This window comes from Ceratosolen solmsi, unplaced genomic scaffold (genome assembly GCF_000503995.2).
Source record: "Ceratosolen solmsi marchali unplaced genomic scaffold, CerSol_1.0 scaffold10, whole genome shotgun sequence".
Taxonomy (NCBI): Eukaryota; Metazoa; Arthropoda; class Insecta; order Hymenoptera; family Agaonidae; genus Ceratosolen; species Ceratosolen solmsi.
Genome location: NW_011948412.1, coordinates 1,439,742 through 1,456,063, shown reverse-complemented (window position 1 = coordinate 1,456,063; position 16,322 = coordinate 1,439,742). Strand labels below are relative to the sequence as shown.

At 21.9% G+C, this 16,322-nt stretch overlaps 2 protein-coding genes and 1 long non-coding RNA gene across 3 annotated transcripts; all 3 read left to right on the top strand.

The window, feature by feature from the left end:
• The first annotated feature begins 269 nt into the window (after positions 1-269).
• On the top strand, positions 270-8,475 carry vret (vreteno). The gene is made up of 10 exons (XM_011501914.1): positions 270-476; positions 3,314-3,450; positions 3,595-3,727; positions 3,813-3,982; positions 4,322-4,509; positions 5,672-5,814; positions 6,366-6,646; positions 7,298-7,508; positions 7,719-7,901; positions 8,278-8,475. The coding sequence occupies exons 3-10, from the start codon at positions 3,599-3,601 to the stop codon at positions 8,473-8,475; spliced, it is 1,503 nt and encodes a 500-aa protein (XP_011500216.1). The 5' UTR covers positions 270-476; positions 3,314-3,450; positions 3,595-3,598.
• Positions 8,476-8,893: 418 nt separating this feature from the next.
• On the top strand, positions 8,894-9,814 carry LOC105362853 (uncharacterized). The gene is made up of 2 exons (XR_912910.1): positions 8,894-8,923; positions 9,651-9,814. It is a non-coding gene; the product is annotated as an uncharacterized LOC105362853 (long non-coding RNA).
• Positions 9,815-11,990: 2,176 nt separating this feature from the next.
• Positions 11,991-15,286, top strand: LOC105362763 (oxysterol-binding protein-related protein 11). The gene is made up of 2 exons (XM_011500286.1): positions 11,991-12,278; positions 14,759-15,286. Exons 1-2 carry the CDS (start codon positions 12,011-12,013, stop codon positions 15,109-15,111), a joined length of 621 nt encoding a protein of 206 aa, XP_011498588.1. The 5' UTR covers positions 11,991-12,010; the 3' UTR covers positions 15,112-15,286.
• Positions 15,287-16,322: the final 1,036 nt, after the last annotated feature.

The window sequence follows — 16,322 nt, the reverse complement described above, 5'->3', positions numbered from 1 at the left end:
CAAAATTATACTTGATTATAAATATACAAATGATAAGTAAAAAAATAATTTAAAAATTACAATGCTACTTCATTTATTTATTCATTTATGTATTTTTAAATTTTATATATTTCGTTTGTATGATTTAAAATTGGAACATTGGTTTATAAGACACATTGGTGTCTTATAAAATGAAGAACAAATGAAAAGATTGTAGATCGTATATAGGTCATCAATTATTCGTAAATTTTAGATTCTTTGTAAATGTTTTCGATATTATATAAAACGTAATATAAATACTATAAAATTTATGGACAGTAATAATAACATTAATATCGTTAACCAATTACCGGAACAACACCGGCTTATCGCATAATTACACACCTGTAGATTACAGCGATATCCAGTATACATTATATTGAATTATTAGCCCAACCTAATTACTACTTGCAATTATTGCGAGTTATGAAGGCTTTGTATATGGGCCAACAAAACAAGTCAGCATTGCACTTTCAAATAATGATCTTTTTGTCTGACTTCTTTTTATTACTTTGATCTGATTGAGAAGTAATTTGTTCTTTTATATTGTTTCAAGGTTATCACATAGTGTTTTTGAAGTTTAATGTTTTTAATACTTTTATTAGATACTTTTAGATATTAAACGTTCAAGAACGTCAGGTAAGCAAATCACAATTCAACATTATGTTTTGTTCATCACATTTTTTAATATGCGCAAGCATTCATATTTTAAAACTAATTAAATATTTTAAAAAATATAATTCTTTCTTACAAAATAAAAATATAGTTCAAATATCAGTTTAATTATTTACTTACAATTATATGTTCTGTTTTATTAACACAAAAATATCCTGCAAATCCTGCTTATAGCAATTATTTATTACAAAAATATAATTATTCGCAAGCAGTTTAGAATAGTTTTACTAAATATGTTAAATATTGTAATAGTAATTTTAACTGCTTTATTATTTTATGTTTATCGGTGTACTAATATATAAATAAATTTTTTAAATAATATTCTGTATAATGTAAATTCTGTATGTGCCTTTGTTAATATATTAAACATTATAAAACGTTTAAGAGACCAGTAACAAAATATAAAGATGTTCGATAAATCGGGAAAAATAAGATAAGATGGTTAGCTCAAGTTTATGTTAAAAAAATATAAATAGTATAAGGTGATAAAAAAATTATGATTATAAGTTACATTTATATTCTATTTTTTTAGGTTATAACGCAATATTAATACATTATATTGCTGAAGGACTTTTTATTCTAAAACATTTTTAAAATTTCGAGCTTTCAATAGTGTATTTTAGATAAAGTAAAAAATATTTTATGAAAAAGAGGAAAAAATGTCGAACATAAAACCAATGTCAAATTATGAGTAAGTAAAAAATTTCTTTTCTTTTTTTTGTATAAAGTTATTATTTATCATACAATTTATTTCTTAAATACTTGATTTCTAAGAATAAATATAAAGATAACAAAGCTAGAATTTGATTTAATAGTTAATTAAAATTAAATAAAATAATGAAATTAATTAAATTTGATGGTGTTTTATATGATATTATAAAGAGCAGATATATTGTTAATGATTTATGATATAATGACTAGCAATATTATTGTCAAATATTTCATTAAATATAAATAATACTTTATTTCATTTGCCTATTTTACCTTTATTGCATTATACTTATTATTATATTAAACTTAATTTATTCTTATTAATTCTTTATTAACTCTTACATTAAAAGTATTTTAACTTTTTTTAAATTAATAAAAATGTACTTTATTAATAGAATTCAACTTTTTTAATTTTTCTTTAAAAAATAATGCGATATTATTTGTTTTTATTATAGAAAAATAAAGACTTATAATAGTTTTAATAATTAAAATTATCACTTATTTATCATTTCTAATATTTTTTTTAATACGAAGGAATTAAAAGAAATTTTATTTTATAATTATTTTTAATTATCTCACAAATCACAATAAAAACATCATGGTGTTATTTTATATCTGATTATAATTTAGCAGAATTAAATTATTAACTATTATCTTTAAAATATTATATTTGTATAAAAGTATGTTATGATTTTCTTAACTATGGATTAGTAATATCCAAGAATCTATTATTGGTATTGTTGATTCATTTTTTTAATGTTATACAGAATTACATACTAATTTAATATTTAATGCTAAATGAAATTTTATTAATTGACAATCCATAATAGAATATTTATCTAATGTTAAAATTGAAAAATAAATATTTTTGGCGAAATATTTATTTAGCATACTAGTTTATAATACAATAAAACTTATGCTAATAATTTTATATATATAAATTATGATATATATATATAAAGTATTGTATAGTATATAAAGTATATAAAATAATAATATATATAATTTTATTAATTAAAAAAATTCATTATTATATTAATAAAATTACTAATGACATATACACATTTTTTGCATCTTTAATAATCAAATTTATTTATGCATTTATTATCTCTAACTTACCACTTTCAATAAATTAAAATTGAAAAAGGTGGATTAAAATGCAAACTAAAATAAAATATTTTTATATATTTTTGAAAATAACACTAATTAAGCTGAAGTTTCACATGCAAAGTACATTAAGTAGAGTATGTTATCTATGAATTAAAAAAAGAATGAGCTTTGATGTTAGACATTAAATGTAAAGATATATATACATTGAAATAATAAGACTATGAATTTAAATTGATCACACCCAATCTATGACTTTAGATATCAAAAGTGGGTTCTGTAAATATAAGTTTAAATAATTTTTATATAAATTTGTACAAGATATAATTTATGGAAAAATACAAGTTTTGTTTTAAAATCGATTGTAATTTCTATTTTATTAATTACTTTCATAATAAATTATTAGAACATCAATTTAAAATTTCACTTAAAATGCACTACAATAAATATAAATTATATTGAATAAATATAATATAATAAATCTGAAAATATTAAATAGTTGCATTGTAACTTGTTTTTGTTTAAAATTAATTCTTTATCATTTTCCAATTGTCTTGTGATTGATATATTTTTGGATTCCAAAATAATAAAAAGATTTATTTTAGAAATTCAATTATCAATTTGTTATTTTAAATATTTTAAAGTATACATTACATTTGAATTGTACATATGATTTTTTTATGTATATAATTTGTTAAATTTATTAAAAGATTAAAGTAAATATTATATCCAAAATATTTATAAAAAAATTTATACTGTTAATTATATTTTTAAATTTAATTTTTGTAATATTTAATTTTAGAAATGAACCTACACAATCTATTCATTTAGTTAATTCAAATTGTTCTTCTACGCAATCCCAGCCAAACATATCTGATGATGATTTATTATATGCAGTACCAACTAATTCGGCAACATTTAATTCTTATGAGTCTCTAGGTCCATATCATAATACAAATTTAATGTACACTAGGTTATTATTGTTATTTATTTAAACAAATTTAATATATCATTAAATATATATGTAAACATATGTTTAATTTGCTTATAATAAGAAGTATCGACAAATTCTTGTACTTGCAGAGGTATGGTTAAAATATTTAAAGATGGTCGCAGACATATTTCATCTGGAAGGAGTGCAGTATTTTATCATTTACCTGATCCACATAATAATATTGCAACATATATCCATTCTGTTTATGAAAAACGAGAGAAAGTAGATAATTATAGTTATTAGTATTTATTGTATTTTATTAGTTCATTTTACTCTATATATTATATTTTTATTAAAATATTTATAGGATTTTTATGAATATTATACAGAAGATATCGAAATTGAAACAGAAAATTGTAAAATTTGTTCAACCCCCACGATTTACAATTGCCAGAAATGTAACATAACATTTTATTGTAGTAAATCATGTCAAATAAAGGATTGGCCAAAACATAAACTGAAATGTCAGTCAATTCCGTAAGTTGTAATAAAATAAATGTTTTATTGTATTTATTTTGTAGTGATATTTTGATATATGATATTTTATAAAAGTATTGAAATATATTTATGACATTTTATAATGTTTCTTACTTTCTGTTAATTTCAAAAATGTAGATTTCATTAGAAAGCTTCAGAAGATTTAATATAATTTATTTTTAAATGAATATTTTAAAATTATTTTTAAATAAATAATGTTATTAACACTCTATAATATATAAATAGAACATAATTTTAATCTAAGTTTGTTATAATTTTGTAATTAAATAATAAGGAATTTTTACATTTACTTAAAATATTTTATTTTATTGTGAGCAGATTATTGATTAAAAAACAAATTAATGCATCTTCTACACAAAATATTAGTGAAGTTGACATTCAAGAAGATTGGGCCCAAGAACAAGTAAAAACTCTTCGTCATCCAAAACAACGAATTCCACAACCTGTTTGTATAAATGAAAATTTATACAATCAAACAAATTTTCAACATCAGCAAAGTAATGAAGGTATTATGAAGTTTAATGCATCATAAATTTTTCATGCATCATAAATAATTTTTCATGCATCATAAATAATCATATATTTTTATAGTTTAATTTGAAATTATATCTAATACTAATTTTATAATTTTTTTAATATAAATCATTGATATTTGAAATTTTCACAAAATTTTTCTTTATAATTCTAATAATCAAAATTCAATTTGCAAATTGAAATCATTTAAATTATTTTAAAAGTAAAATTTAAATTATTTTTTAATGTTAAGATTTTTTTATATTTTTATTCACATATATTTAGAAAAATTTTAAATTTATTGAATTTATTTATTTTTTATTTTCTTCTTGAAAAAAAAAATATTTAAAAAGGTTTTTGGTACATTAATAGAAATACCTTACCAGATAATTTTTTTACATTTCACATTATAAGAACGTTATAAACACATTTAAATTAAAAATATCAATAATATCCTACAAAAGAATTGTGATGGAAAAATGTGTATAATAGAAAATTATTTTAATAATTATTCGTATTGAAGTTTTATCCTTTATACTCTCTGTTATTCAATTATATTTTTCAAGTGAGTTTAAAATTAGTTTTGCATGTTAATGTACGAAATTTCTAATAAGCTTCATGAATTTTTAGTTGTATTAATATTACACGTTTAAATTATTTTTATACAAAGTAATTTAAGGCTATTTGAATTTTTTCTTGCAACTATTCGTAATATTTATAACTAAATTTTGGTTGAATACTGAAATGATATACATATGTTATTTTATAATTTCACTACAGCAAAGCTACTATTAATTATTTATATTCATTTAATTTATTTAAACGTACTAATAATTAACTATTTACTAATAATTACATATTGAAAGATGTTTCAATAATTATTACTACTTATTTTATTTTATTTTTTATGAATTGCTTTGTTAATTTATACCTTCAATTCTATTAAATAGTAATATTTTCAATAATTTTTTAATTTTTGTATTAAAAAATAACATTTCCTACTTAATAAAAATTCTCTTAATTGTTATTAACCTAATATTAAGTATAAAGCAGAAACCAAATTTATTATACCATCAGATATTAGGTTTCATATTATTAATTTAACGTAACAAATTTAATACAAAGTTTTTTTATATTTAATTATGAGGTCTTTAGGAACACTTAACTGCTATAAGGATGTTCAAGATAGAGATAGTGCTTCTATGCAATCGATGAATGTCATTAATAATAAATCTATTATAATGAAAGATCAATCTGTATCCATCCAAAATAAAATGAATGATCATATAGTTGACCAGGTAAACAAAAATATTTAAATTTGAAAATATATAATTGAAATGATCTAAACAACTGTATTAATATCTATTTATGTATTCCATCAAGATTGATTAATAAGTTATTCTTGTATATTAATAAGTAAACATATGATTTCTTATTATTTTAAAATATTTTGAATAGCAAATTATAAATTTTCTTATTATATTATTACAAATATCAAGACATAATTTTTATATGAATTATTGCATTAAAAAAATAAAATAATAAATAATAACTTTTATAAGTAGTTGGAAAAATATATAATGTAATAAATAATATGTAGAATATTTGATGCTATATATTATAACATAGAATATGTATTGTTCACTTTATATTGTACGATAATGAAATCTTACAAATTAAGATAGATCGGTCTTCCGTAGATATAATAAAAGCTTTGAGAATAAAATATAATTACTGAACAATTATCCGGTAGTAAGTTTTACATTATGTAGAATGAAATACAAAAACAATTTAAGTATAGAAATTTAATAATAAATAATTTCATATTGACTTACTTTTAATTGTTTAGATGTCAAATTGCAAGCTAAATAGTAATTCATTAGTAGAACATTGGATTACAGAACACGTCAAGAATGATGACATTGCAATCGCAAAGCTCGCAAAATTACCGACAATCATGGATGTTTTGAAAGTTGATGAAATAGGACTAATTTTATTTCACGCAAGAATAAGTAAACGTCAATATAATATAACTCTGGTTCCAGACAGGTTTTTAGAAGACTTTCGAAATTTGTTGGATAATTTAAAAAAACATTGTCTGGAAGAACTGTCAAAAAATTCCAATTTCAGGTAAATGAGTGATTGTTACTATTTTTAATAATCTCATTTAAAGTTAAAATGTATTATATTGATCTTACGTTTTATAGCTTTTGTACGTACGTTTACTCATTAAAATATGTTGAAACAATAAGAATAATATTTAATTAATAAGTAATTAAATAGCAACAATATATGTTCACATTATTAAACCTAAATGGTAATTTATATTTTATAAATTTATTAATGTCTATTAAAAAATATTACCTACAATAATACAAATAAAATTTTATTAAAAAAGTTTTATTTGGAATTTCTGATTATGTAATTCTTTTTTAATTTAATTCATCGTAAAGTAAATAAAATTTTATAAGAAATTTCTTTAAAATGGTTACTAAATTACCAAAATAGTTTTATTGAAAAAGCAACTAAATTAATAAATTAAAAATTTTCATTTCCTTTCCTTTTTAAAAACTTACAATTCACAGTTTAAATAAAAAATGCAGAATAAAATAAAATTAAAACATTTAAAAGTTGTAAATAATTAAAATTTTCTTAGAAACCAAAAGATAAGAAAAATAAGTTGCACATAAATTTTATTAAAAATTTTTAAGTTATTGGATATATTGGAATTTCTTGTAAGAATGAAGCATTATTATACAATAAACTGATTACATATTTCAGACCTGAAGTAGGCGATTTAATTTGTGGTGAGAGTAAAGAAAGAAAAGAATGGTTTCGAGGTGTAGTTTTGTCTACAAAGCCTGCTATTAAATTAGCCACAATCGACGAAAGCAGAATTTTTGTACCTATCAACTACACGCCAATGCCTTCGAAATACAATAGTATTTGTAGTATGGGTCTTGTTTGTGAATTTCCTCATGATAACGAAATGGTATTAACTATAATTTTTTAGTATGTACCTTAAATTCATTGCAGTATAATAATTTACAGAACAATTATACTTGCATAATTTATAATAATATTATGCAAGAAGTAATCAGTAATTAAATTATAATAGTTATATGTAAATTTTGAAATATTTAAATTGTATTTAAACAAAAATATAATATGTAAGATAAATTTAGTAATACAATTTTTTCAGCTTACTGTCATTAAATCTAATATTGGTAAATTTACAGTCGTGGAAAAATCAAAAGATGTCACTCGAATTAAAATAAATTTGAATGATGTTTTAGTATCTGTAAATAATGTTTTATTAAAAACGTGGATTCCTAAAATAGAACAAAAAAGTTTCCAATATGTATCTTTGAAAAGTGGAAATAGAGTATGTATAGATAATGCACTATTTAAAATAAAATATCAATTGCAAACTTTAATTACAAATATAATTAAAGTTTATAATTTTCAGTATTTTTAATTTTCAAATATAGTTATAATATTAATACAGGATGTTTCAAATTATATATAATAATAAATAAAAATATTTTTGCAGGTTAAAATTGTACATTTGTCTAGTAAAAATTTGTTGTACGTACATAATTTAGAGAATGAAGAACAAGAGTATACTCATAAGCTTGAGCAAAATATTGCTAAATATGCTATAAATAGTATATACCCTTTTAATATATTTTTTTATTTTTCTATTAAATTATTAATCCTCTCATTTATGATAAGAAAAATTGATTTATATTTCAGAAAAGCCTTTCTTTGTAGTTCCTATTGTTGGACAAATTGTTATGGCTCAGTATCAGGCTGATAATAATTATTATCGAGCTATCGTAACCAAAGTAAAGGGTGAAATTATTGTAGTAAAATATATTGATTATGGAAATGACGAGATAACTACGTTAGATAAAATTTTTATTTTACCAGATGATTTAAAAGAAGTGAGTACTTAAAAGAACTAATTAATTACTGCGTCCAAATAAAACGTTAAAAATAAATGTTATTTAGTTTTAAATATTATATGTTTATAATATAATAAAAATAATACTCATAAAGTTCTTGTACAAAATAATTTGAAAACAGATGCAAATAAAATATTCGATAGTTATAATTTTAATGTAATGATAGATATTTTATTTTAAATTATGATTATAACTAAACAGTATTCATCACGAGTAGTAAAAATTAAATTAAAAGGCCTAAATAAAGATACTCCGTTAAACCAAAATATTATAAACTATATTCAAGAACTTATTGTCAAATCAATAGAATTAATCTGTACATTTGATGGCCATCCACTTGAAGATGGAGTAGAATTAGAAACACTTGAAAAAAAAAAAGTTAATTTAAAAATAAACACTTTAATTACACCAAACTTGGAACAAAATAATAATGAAGAAGGTAAATTAAATTAATATACTAAAATTAGATAGTGAAAAACGTGATTTTTTTTGTTAAACACTTATAAGCGTTTAAATATCTATAAATATTATCTTCAGATGCATATTTTTGACAAAGATATGCCTTTTTCTTATAGTATTTATAATTCGTCTAAAATAAATAAATTTGTATTAAAAATATGTTTGAAATCAATTAAAATTCGTTTAAAATATATGAAGACATTATTTTAATTGGAAAACGTTTATAAACATAACATTTATGTACAATTTCATTTGCCAGTACTAATATTAAGTAATGTTGTAGATGAAGTTCAGCCTGCAGATTTAAAAATACTTCAAAAATATATTAATTTAAAAATGAATACTTTAAATGCACCAAACTTGGAACAAAATAATAATAAGGAAGGTAAATTAAATTAATATACTAATACTAATACTAAATTAATATAATATAATAAAATTAGAGAATGAAAAACCTAATTTGTTTTGTTAAAGAGTTATAAGCATTTAAATATCTATGAATATTGTCTTGACATGCCCACTTTTTTTACAAAAATACGCATTTTTCATATAGTATTTATGGTTCAGTCAAGTTAAATATATTTTTATTAAAAATATTTTTAATTAAATGCTTTGAAATCAAATTTGTTTAGGAGTTATTAGGAGTAATTAAAATTAGGAGAAAAACGTTTATAAAAATAATATATTTATGCGCTATTTTATTGCAGATAATATAATTTATAGTTTGAATCATTTACCAGTACTAAGATTAGGTAATGTTGGAGATGAAGTTCAGGCTGCTTTAATTTTTTATTCTAATAATTATATATTTTTGAGACCGAGTGATACAGTAGTTGCAAAATCTATTCAAGAAGAAATGGTAGAGAATGTATGTATTTTTAATTTAAGTTAAAATAAATTTATACTTAATAATACAGGATTGTAGAATAAATTTTGGATTTAATACATTTTTTTATTGTCAATAAGGAGCTCTCTAAAAATTTTATTAGAATAGAGTATCCTAACACAAATTTTCTTTTTTTAAATTTAATCTATTCTACTTTTTAACACTTGAACATATTTCTGTTCCATGTGAATATTTTAGTTTTATCAATATTTTTATATGCACTATATGTTTTTCACTAAGCATTATATTAAACTCTTATTTGTGTATAAAAATTTATAGTTATTAAAATAACGTTTGTATTTTATAACATAGATAGAAAAATACGTAAAGAAGCATACAACCCATTATATCCCAAGGGATTCTGAGCTCTGTATAGCAAAGTATAAAAATAAATTTTATCGGGCACTTTGTCTTGATTCAAGTGCCACACTAACGACAAGTTGCGTGTTTTTCATTGATTTTGGATACATTGAGTGCGTCGAACATATAGACATTCGTGTTTTTACTCAAGATTTTGCCAAAATTGGAACGTTTTGTATACTCTGCACTATAACACGTAAGTTTATTTTTTAATTGTTTCTTGAAATTGAGTATTTTTTATTTACATAGCATTTAGTCAGCTAATAGTAGTTTACTATGCATTTCCAAAAATCAATATAGAAATAGATATTAAGAAAATGCTTTTTTAGAAAAGAAATTTACATAATGATTAACAAGTAATTAATAGTAAAATTAATTAAAGTTTTTTTTTATTGTTTACATTATATTTAAGTAGAATATACATGTTTCAGGATAATTTCAAATAAGATACAAAAGTTTAGAAAGTTAAAATAGAAAAGTTAAAATAGAATACTATAAAATCATCGCTAAAATCGATTAAATAACTTTTTTTATTTATCGTTATTTGTATAAGAATATGAAATAAATATAGTAATCTTTTTATAAAACTTTACAAATGTAAATGAAATATATACAAACATGTATTTCTTATATTATATATATTTGTAAAGGTAGTCATTTTTATATTATAACATTATTATCCATATGTTACAGCTATGGTATCCTCAAATAAATTAACCGATAAAATATCTGAGCGCATAAAAGAACTTATATTAGAATCTGATAAAATCAATATCAAAATTATCAACGAAGATGCAGGTGGTATGCTCGACATTGATATACCTTCGATTCGTAATAAATTGATTGAAGAAAAACTAATCTAAAATATGTTTTAAATAAATTTTATATTAATAAAAAAAATTTTATTGTTTAATATAAAAAATACAGTTTTTTATAAAAGTTGTTATATTTTTTGTATACCATATCACAAAAGACTTAAAATATGCTGATGTCAAATTGATATCAGGTATGATTTTTTAAGAAATGTTTTGTTTTATAAAAATATTCTTAACTTTAACAACTGCCTTTATTAAGACGAATCCAAATTGTATTTAATTATAATTTTAATTTAGATTATTACTTTCTTGTCTACTATTTCTCTTTTAATAAATCAATTAAACTAATAAACTTTTTATAACTATGTGTTAAAATGATGAGATAATTATAGTAAATAGATGTATTATTACATTTATATCCAAATATTTTATTATATATTTTTTTAATTAAAAAATTATAATAATTTTTTATAGTCGAAATATTAAAATAAAATAATGCAATAAATAATAAAATGTTTTTATTTAGTATAGTTTTAACAAATTTCACATTTACCTTAAATTATAAATAAAAAAGAAGTGTTTCTTTGTAATTTCATAAATAATTTATTATTGGTTATCACTAAAAATGTCCACATATAATTAAGAAATCATTTATTAATTGAATTTAAACTATTGGTCAAATCATATTGATGTTTTTAAAATTACGCGCTAATTATATATGTAAAGATATTTAATATTTTTAGCACTAGAGGGCTTTGACATTCAGCAAAAAATATTGCAATTAATTTTCAAAGTTATTTTCTATGAAAACATAATTTAATGTTTTAAAAAATTACTCAATTGTCAATTTATTCATTATTAAATAACGTCGAGCTGTATTTATTAAAAATGTATTATAAAATATTATATTTCTTAGTTATTCTAATGTAAGAATAAGATATTTTTGGCAGTAATTCATAACCATATAAATAAAAATTATTTGTCATTGTTATAAATTTTGTTGCATATGATTTGGATAGACAATAAATATAAAAAGTATGCAATGAGTGTTCAAAATAGATACCCTTACGAAGGTTTACTTCATAAATACACAAATGCCATGAAGGGTTGGCAGTATCGTTGGTTCATTTTAAGTCCAGAAACTGGTGAGCTTCACTACTTTCTAAGTGAAAATGAGAAAAATCAAAAGCCTAGATGTTCAATTTATCTTGCTGGTGCTGTCATTGCTCCCAGTGATGAAGATTCAAATACATTTATTGTCAATTCGGCAACAGGTATATTATTTTCATACTAATCGTTAACTATACAAATTTATGAATTATATCAGTTGATATTTTAAATTAAATTTTATATTGTGGTAAAAATTTGTTATCAACAATTGTATTTTATTATTTAATATATAATTTATTAATTTATAAGATGAATGAATCAAGCGGATCATTATATATGAATTTTATAAAATTTATATTTATCATTTACAGAAACAAAGAAATTTGTAAAATGCTTTCTTATTTATTAGTTTGGTAATTATAATTTTCGTATCAATATATAAAAATTAATAGCATAAGATTATTTTTAATTTTCATATTTTTTGGTATATTATAAAATAAGTTCTTTGGAACATAAAAAATAGTTTTATTTCATTTTAATAAAATCAATATATGATTCTTTAATTTTTATATATATTTTAATGGCTTACAGAAATTTCTTTGATGTAAAATTTATTAGAATGCCCTTTAAGCATAATTAAAATAATTGACCGTATTAACTGTATTCAATCATTAACGTATGAAAAAAAATTTTTTAAATACTTGGTAGGTAATAATTGAATATCATATTTAAATATTGTGTAAGTAATAATTGTTTAAAGATACTGTATTTAAAATAAATTAAGGTATGTAATTGTGATCTAGAATAAAGATTAGTCAAATAATAAATATTAGTTTATTATAATAAATATTAGCTGATGTAAATATTTTCAATTTATATATTCTAAATTTTTAATAAACTTATTAACATTTATCTGAAATATTAAAAGCATATTTTATAAGTTTCCAAATTGATAAAGCATCTCTAAATCATTGGTATAAATAAAAGTAATTGAACAGGTATCGTCAAATCAGTGATTTATTTTATATTATATAGATAAGTTAAATCAGAATTTTTAATCTTAAAATAGTTTCATTAATCAGTTGTGCATTAAAATTTGCTTAACTCAACTTCAATAACAACATGTACGTTGTTTGCTTTGCTCATAAAACAAATAGTATTGTTGCATTGTAATATATTAGCTGAGTGCTCACAATTAATTGAGATTATTAATTATCTGAACGACAATGAATTATATGTTAATATGAAACAATATTAAAAAATACTTGATTGGTTCAAACGTTTTTATATTAAATGCTTTTATTAGAAAAAAAGTTATTTCAACTACAGATTCATCAGTGAAAAATGAGTTAAAACCATGTAATGTGAATGATTATTCAGTTCATTTTAAATTTAAATTTTATGCTCAAAGCATTTTTTAACATCTTTTCTATTTTATATTTAGAAATGTTTAAAAAATTGTTTAATGTATACTAAATGTAATTATTTACATAAATATAAAAATTATATTAATTTTAAGATTTTGTTAAGGTATTGATATCTGCAAACACAGGTTACATCAATATTTATGAAACTAAAAGATAATGTATATCAATATTTCTTTAATCGAAAGAATGCAACTTTGTAAATATACTTTATATATATTCATTATTATAAATTATTAATTAAAAATATTAGGATGGTTCATCCATATATCAATATCTTGATTGCACATTAATATTTTAACATTAAATAATGTTTCATTTTAGGTTTTATTATTAGGTAAAGATAATGTTGATTATAATGATCTGATAGTATGGGACTAATAATTTTCTAAATTGATTTTAATGTTATCAGAACAAAAATTAAATAATTTAATTACAATAGCAACAAATAATTAATTTATAGTAAATTGAAATTTTTAGATGTAGAATTTTTTAATTTATAAATGTAAATTATATTGAAATGTGGAATCGATGGAAATTATGTAATATTTCACTACAATGTTTCAGTAAATTATTAATTTTATTATAACCAACTTTGCATAAGTATTTAAGAAAAAGTATTTCGTTTTTTGGGGCACATAGAAAAGTTCAATTTAATAAAAGCTCATACCGACGTGAATGGTACGTTAATATTGATATATTGATATATAATTTAGTTTTAAGTACTATATGTGTGTGTGTGTGTGTGTGTGTGTGTGTGTGTGTGTGTGTGTGTTGTAGTATGAAATATGTAAAATTTGAAGGATTTAATATCGCCTCATTAATTTTTCTTTTTTTTTTATGTTATAAATTTTTAAATAAGTGTGTAGGTGGTACGGAAAAATTTGAGTCAAAAGGAAAATAGTTTTACTCATATCCACTTATTTCTAATGGCTATATACACTATACTTTAGTTATTTATATTTAAGTCAATATTTGTATAATAATAACAAATTAAATGTAATTTTGTGATTGAATCATTAAAAAGCAGTATTCAAATAGCATTGGCCACGGAAAACAAGGCGCAATGGTTTTTGTATATTTGCATTATTACTGCGCACAAACATTTCAGTAAAAACAAAATTAATATATCTGTATTTGCATGAGTGAAATAGAAGTTTGTCAGCTAATAGTGAAAGCAATAAGAGAGATTAAGTGGAATGGTCCCTGTTTGTTGACAGGCGACATGATAAAGTTGAGAGCAACGGACGCCCGGGCTCGCCAAGAATGGGTGGATAAGCTACGAGCGGTGACGGAAATGTACACTCGGGCGATAGCAAGCAGCCATCCACCACTGCCACCGCGAGAGCATCCGGGCAATATGTGGGCGAACCCCGTGGCAAAGCTCGATGTCCTGGACGCGTTTGCCAATTGTCGAGAGCAGTTGAACCGAGCAGAGAAGCAAAGCCAGTCACTCGCCCAGGCGATCGAGCTCTCGAGTCTAAACCTGGACCCTGAGCTCCTATTACTCAAGGCCACCGCTCATGCAACCGTATACACTCTCAATCAGTGTTTTAACATTTTGTATCAGTAGCGTGGAGTGCGCGGACTCGGGGCTCGGGTCATTCCCGCCAAAATCAACGGGGGACTCTGGTGGACAGGGGCCAATGGTCCGGTAAACGAACAACCGCGAATCAAGCCCAGGGCGAAACCCCCGCCGAGGCTCGATCTGCGCTGAAAGCCACGGGCTATCTCTCACTCTCTCTCTCCCTCTCCATTCTCTCTTTCTCGCTCTCTCTCTCCATTCTCTCTTTCTCTCTTTGTCTCTCTCTCTCTCTCTCTCTCTATTCTCTCTCTTTCTCAACCTGTTTTTATTATACTTGTTCAATTTCCTCCTGGCGAGATTACCCAATATTTTTAAATTCAGGAGGCTTAGCTATGAAGCGAAAACGAAAGTAATCTTATACGTAACGTTTCTTACGTCGCTTCAGCGCTAAATTTCTTTCCTAATATTCAAACCATTCTTTAAATATATTTAAAATCCATCTTAAGTGTATTTTGACTTCCATAAATATAGAAAATATTATTAATTTTTCTTTTGTAAAATGTTCAGTTATTGTAAAAAATGTATGACTTTGTCCATTATAATTGTTATTCCTTTTTTTTTAGATAATACGTCATTGTGTGGTAGGAGAACCTGATGAAAAATTTTTTTTCTGATATTTTCAGAAAAAGTATTCTTAACAATGATAACCAGTTTGGAATATTCGAACGTGTTTTTTAAAAGATTTTAAAAAATCTTTTTTTTCTGACAATCGGAACCAAAAATCTAAAAAATTCAATATGAAATAATATTGAATTAACTCAAATTACAAAGTTTATAAGTATGTCATCAAAACTAGATTGATTTCGAAACAATAAGATATTTTGCATAATATGCAACTTACAAATCTAATCTGGTATTTATAAAAAAAAGCATGTTTTATATTATAATTTTCTGCTATGGGGTTAAACAAAATACACGTAATACTTCATATAACATAATTTTATCAATGAGGATACATAAAGTATCTGCTAATTTATTATTTATATATTTTATTTGCTCTGATTTCTATTAAAGTTTAATTATCTATTGTATAATATCGATGATTTATTGTATATCGATATTATACATAAATTCATTAATAAAATATTGATAATTTATGTTAGTTAATATTTAATTATTTGTAATATATTCGATTACATTTCTCATTAACTTGACGAAGTCCTTTTATTACTGTCGCTTTTTTGAAAGATCTTTTTCTC

Excerpts from the sequence above, each read along its gene's own strand:
- vret (XM_011501914.1), top strand. The coding sequence starts at position 3,599 with ATGGTTAAAATATTTAAAGATGGTCGCAGACATATTTCATCTGGAAGG. Across the intron at positions 4,510-5,671 it reads ACATCAGCAAAGTAATGAAG|GAACACTTAACTGCTATAAG; the intron begins GTATTATGAAGT and ends TGAGGTCTTTAG. Across the intron at positions 6,647-7,297 it reads TCAAAAAATTCCAATTTCAG|ACCTGAAGTAGGCGATTTAA; the intron begins GTAAATGAGTGA and ends TACATATTTCAG.
- LOC105362763 (XM_011500286.1), top strand. The coding sequence starts at position 12,011 with ATGATTTGGATAGACAATAAATATAAAAAGTATGCAATGAGTGTTCAA. Across the intron at positions 12,279-14,758 it reads TATTGTCAATTCGGCAACAG|GCGACATGATAAAGTTGAGA; the intron begins GTATATTATTTT and ends GTTTGTTGACAG.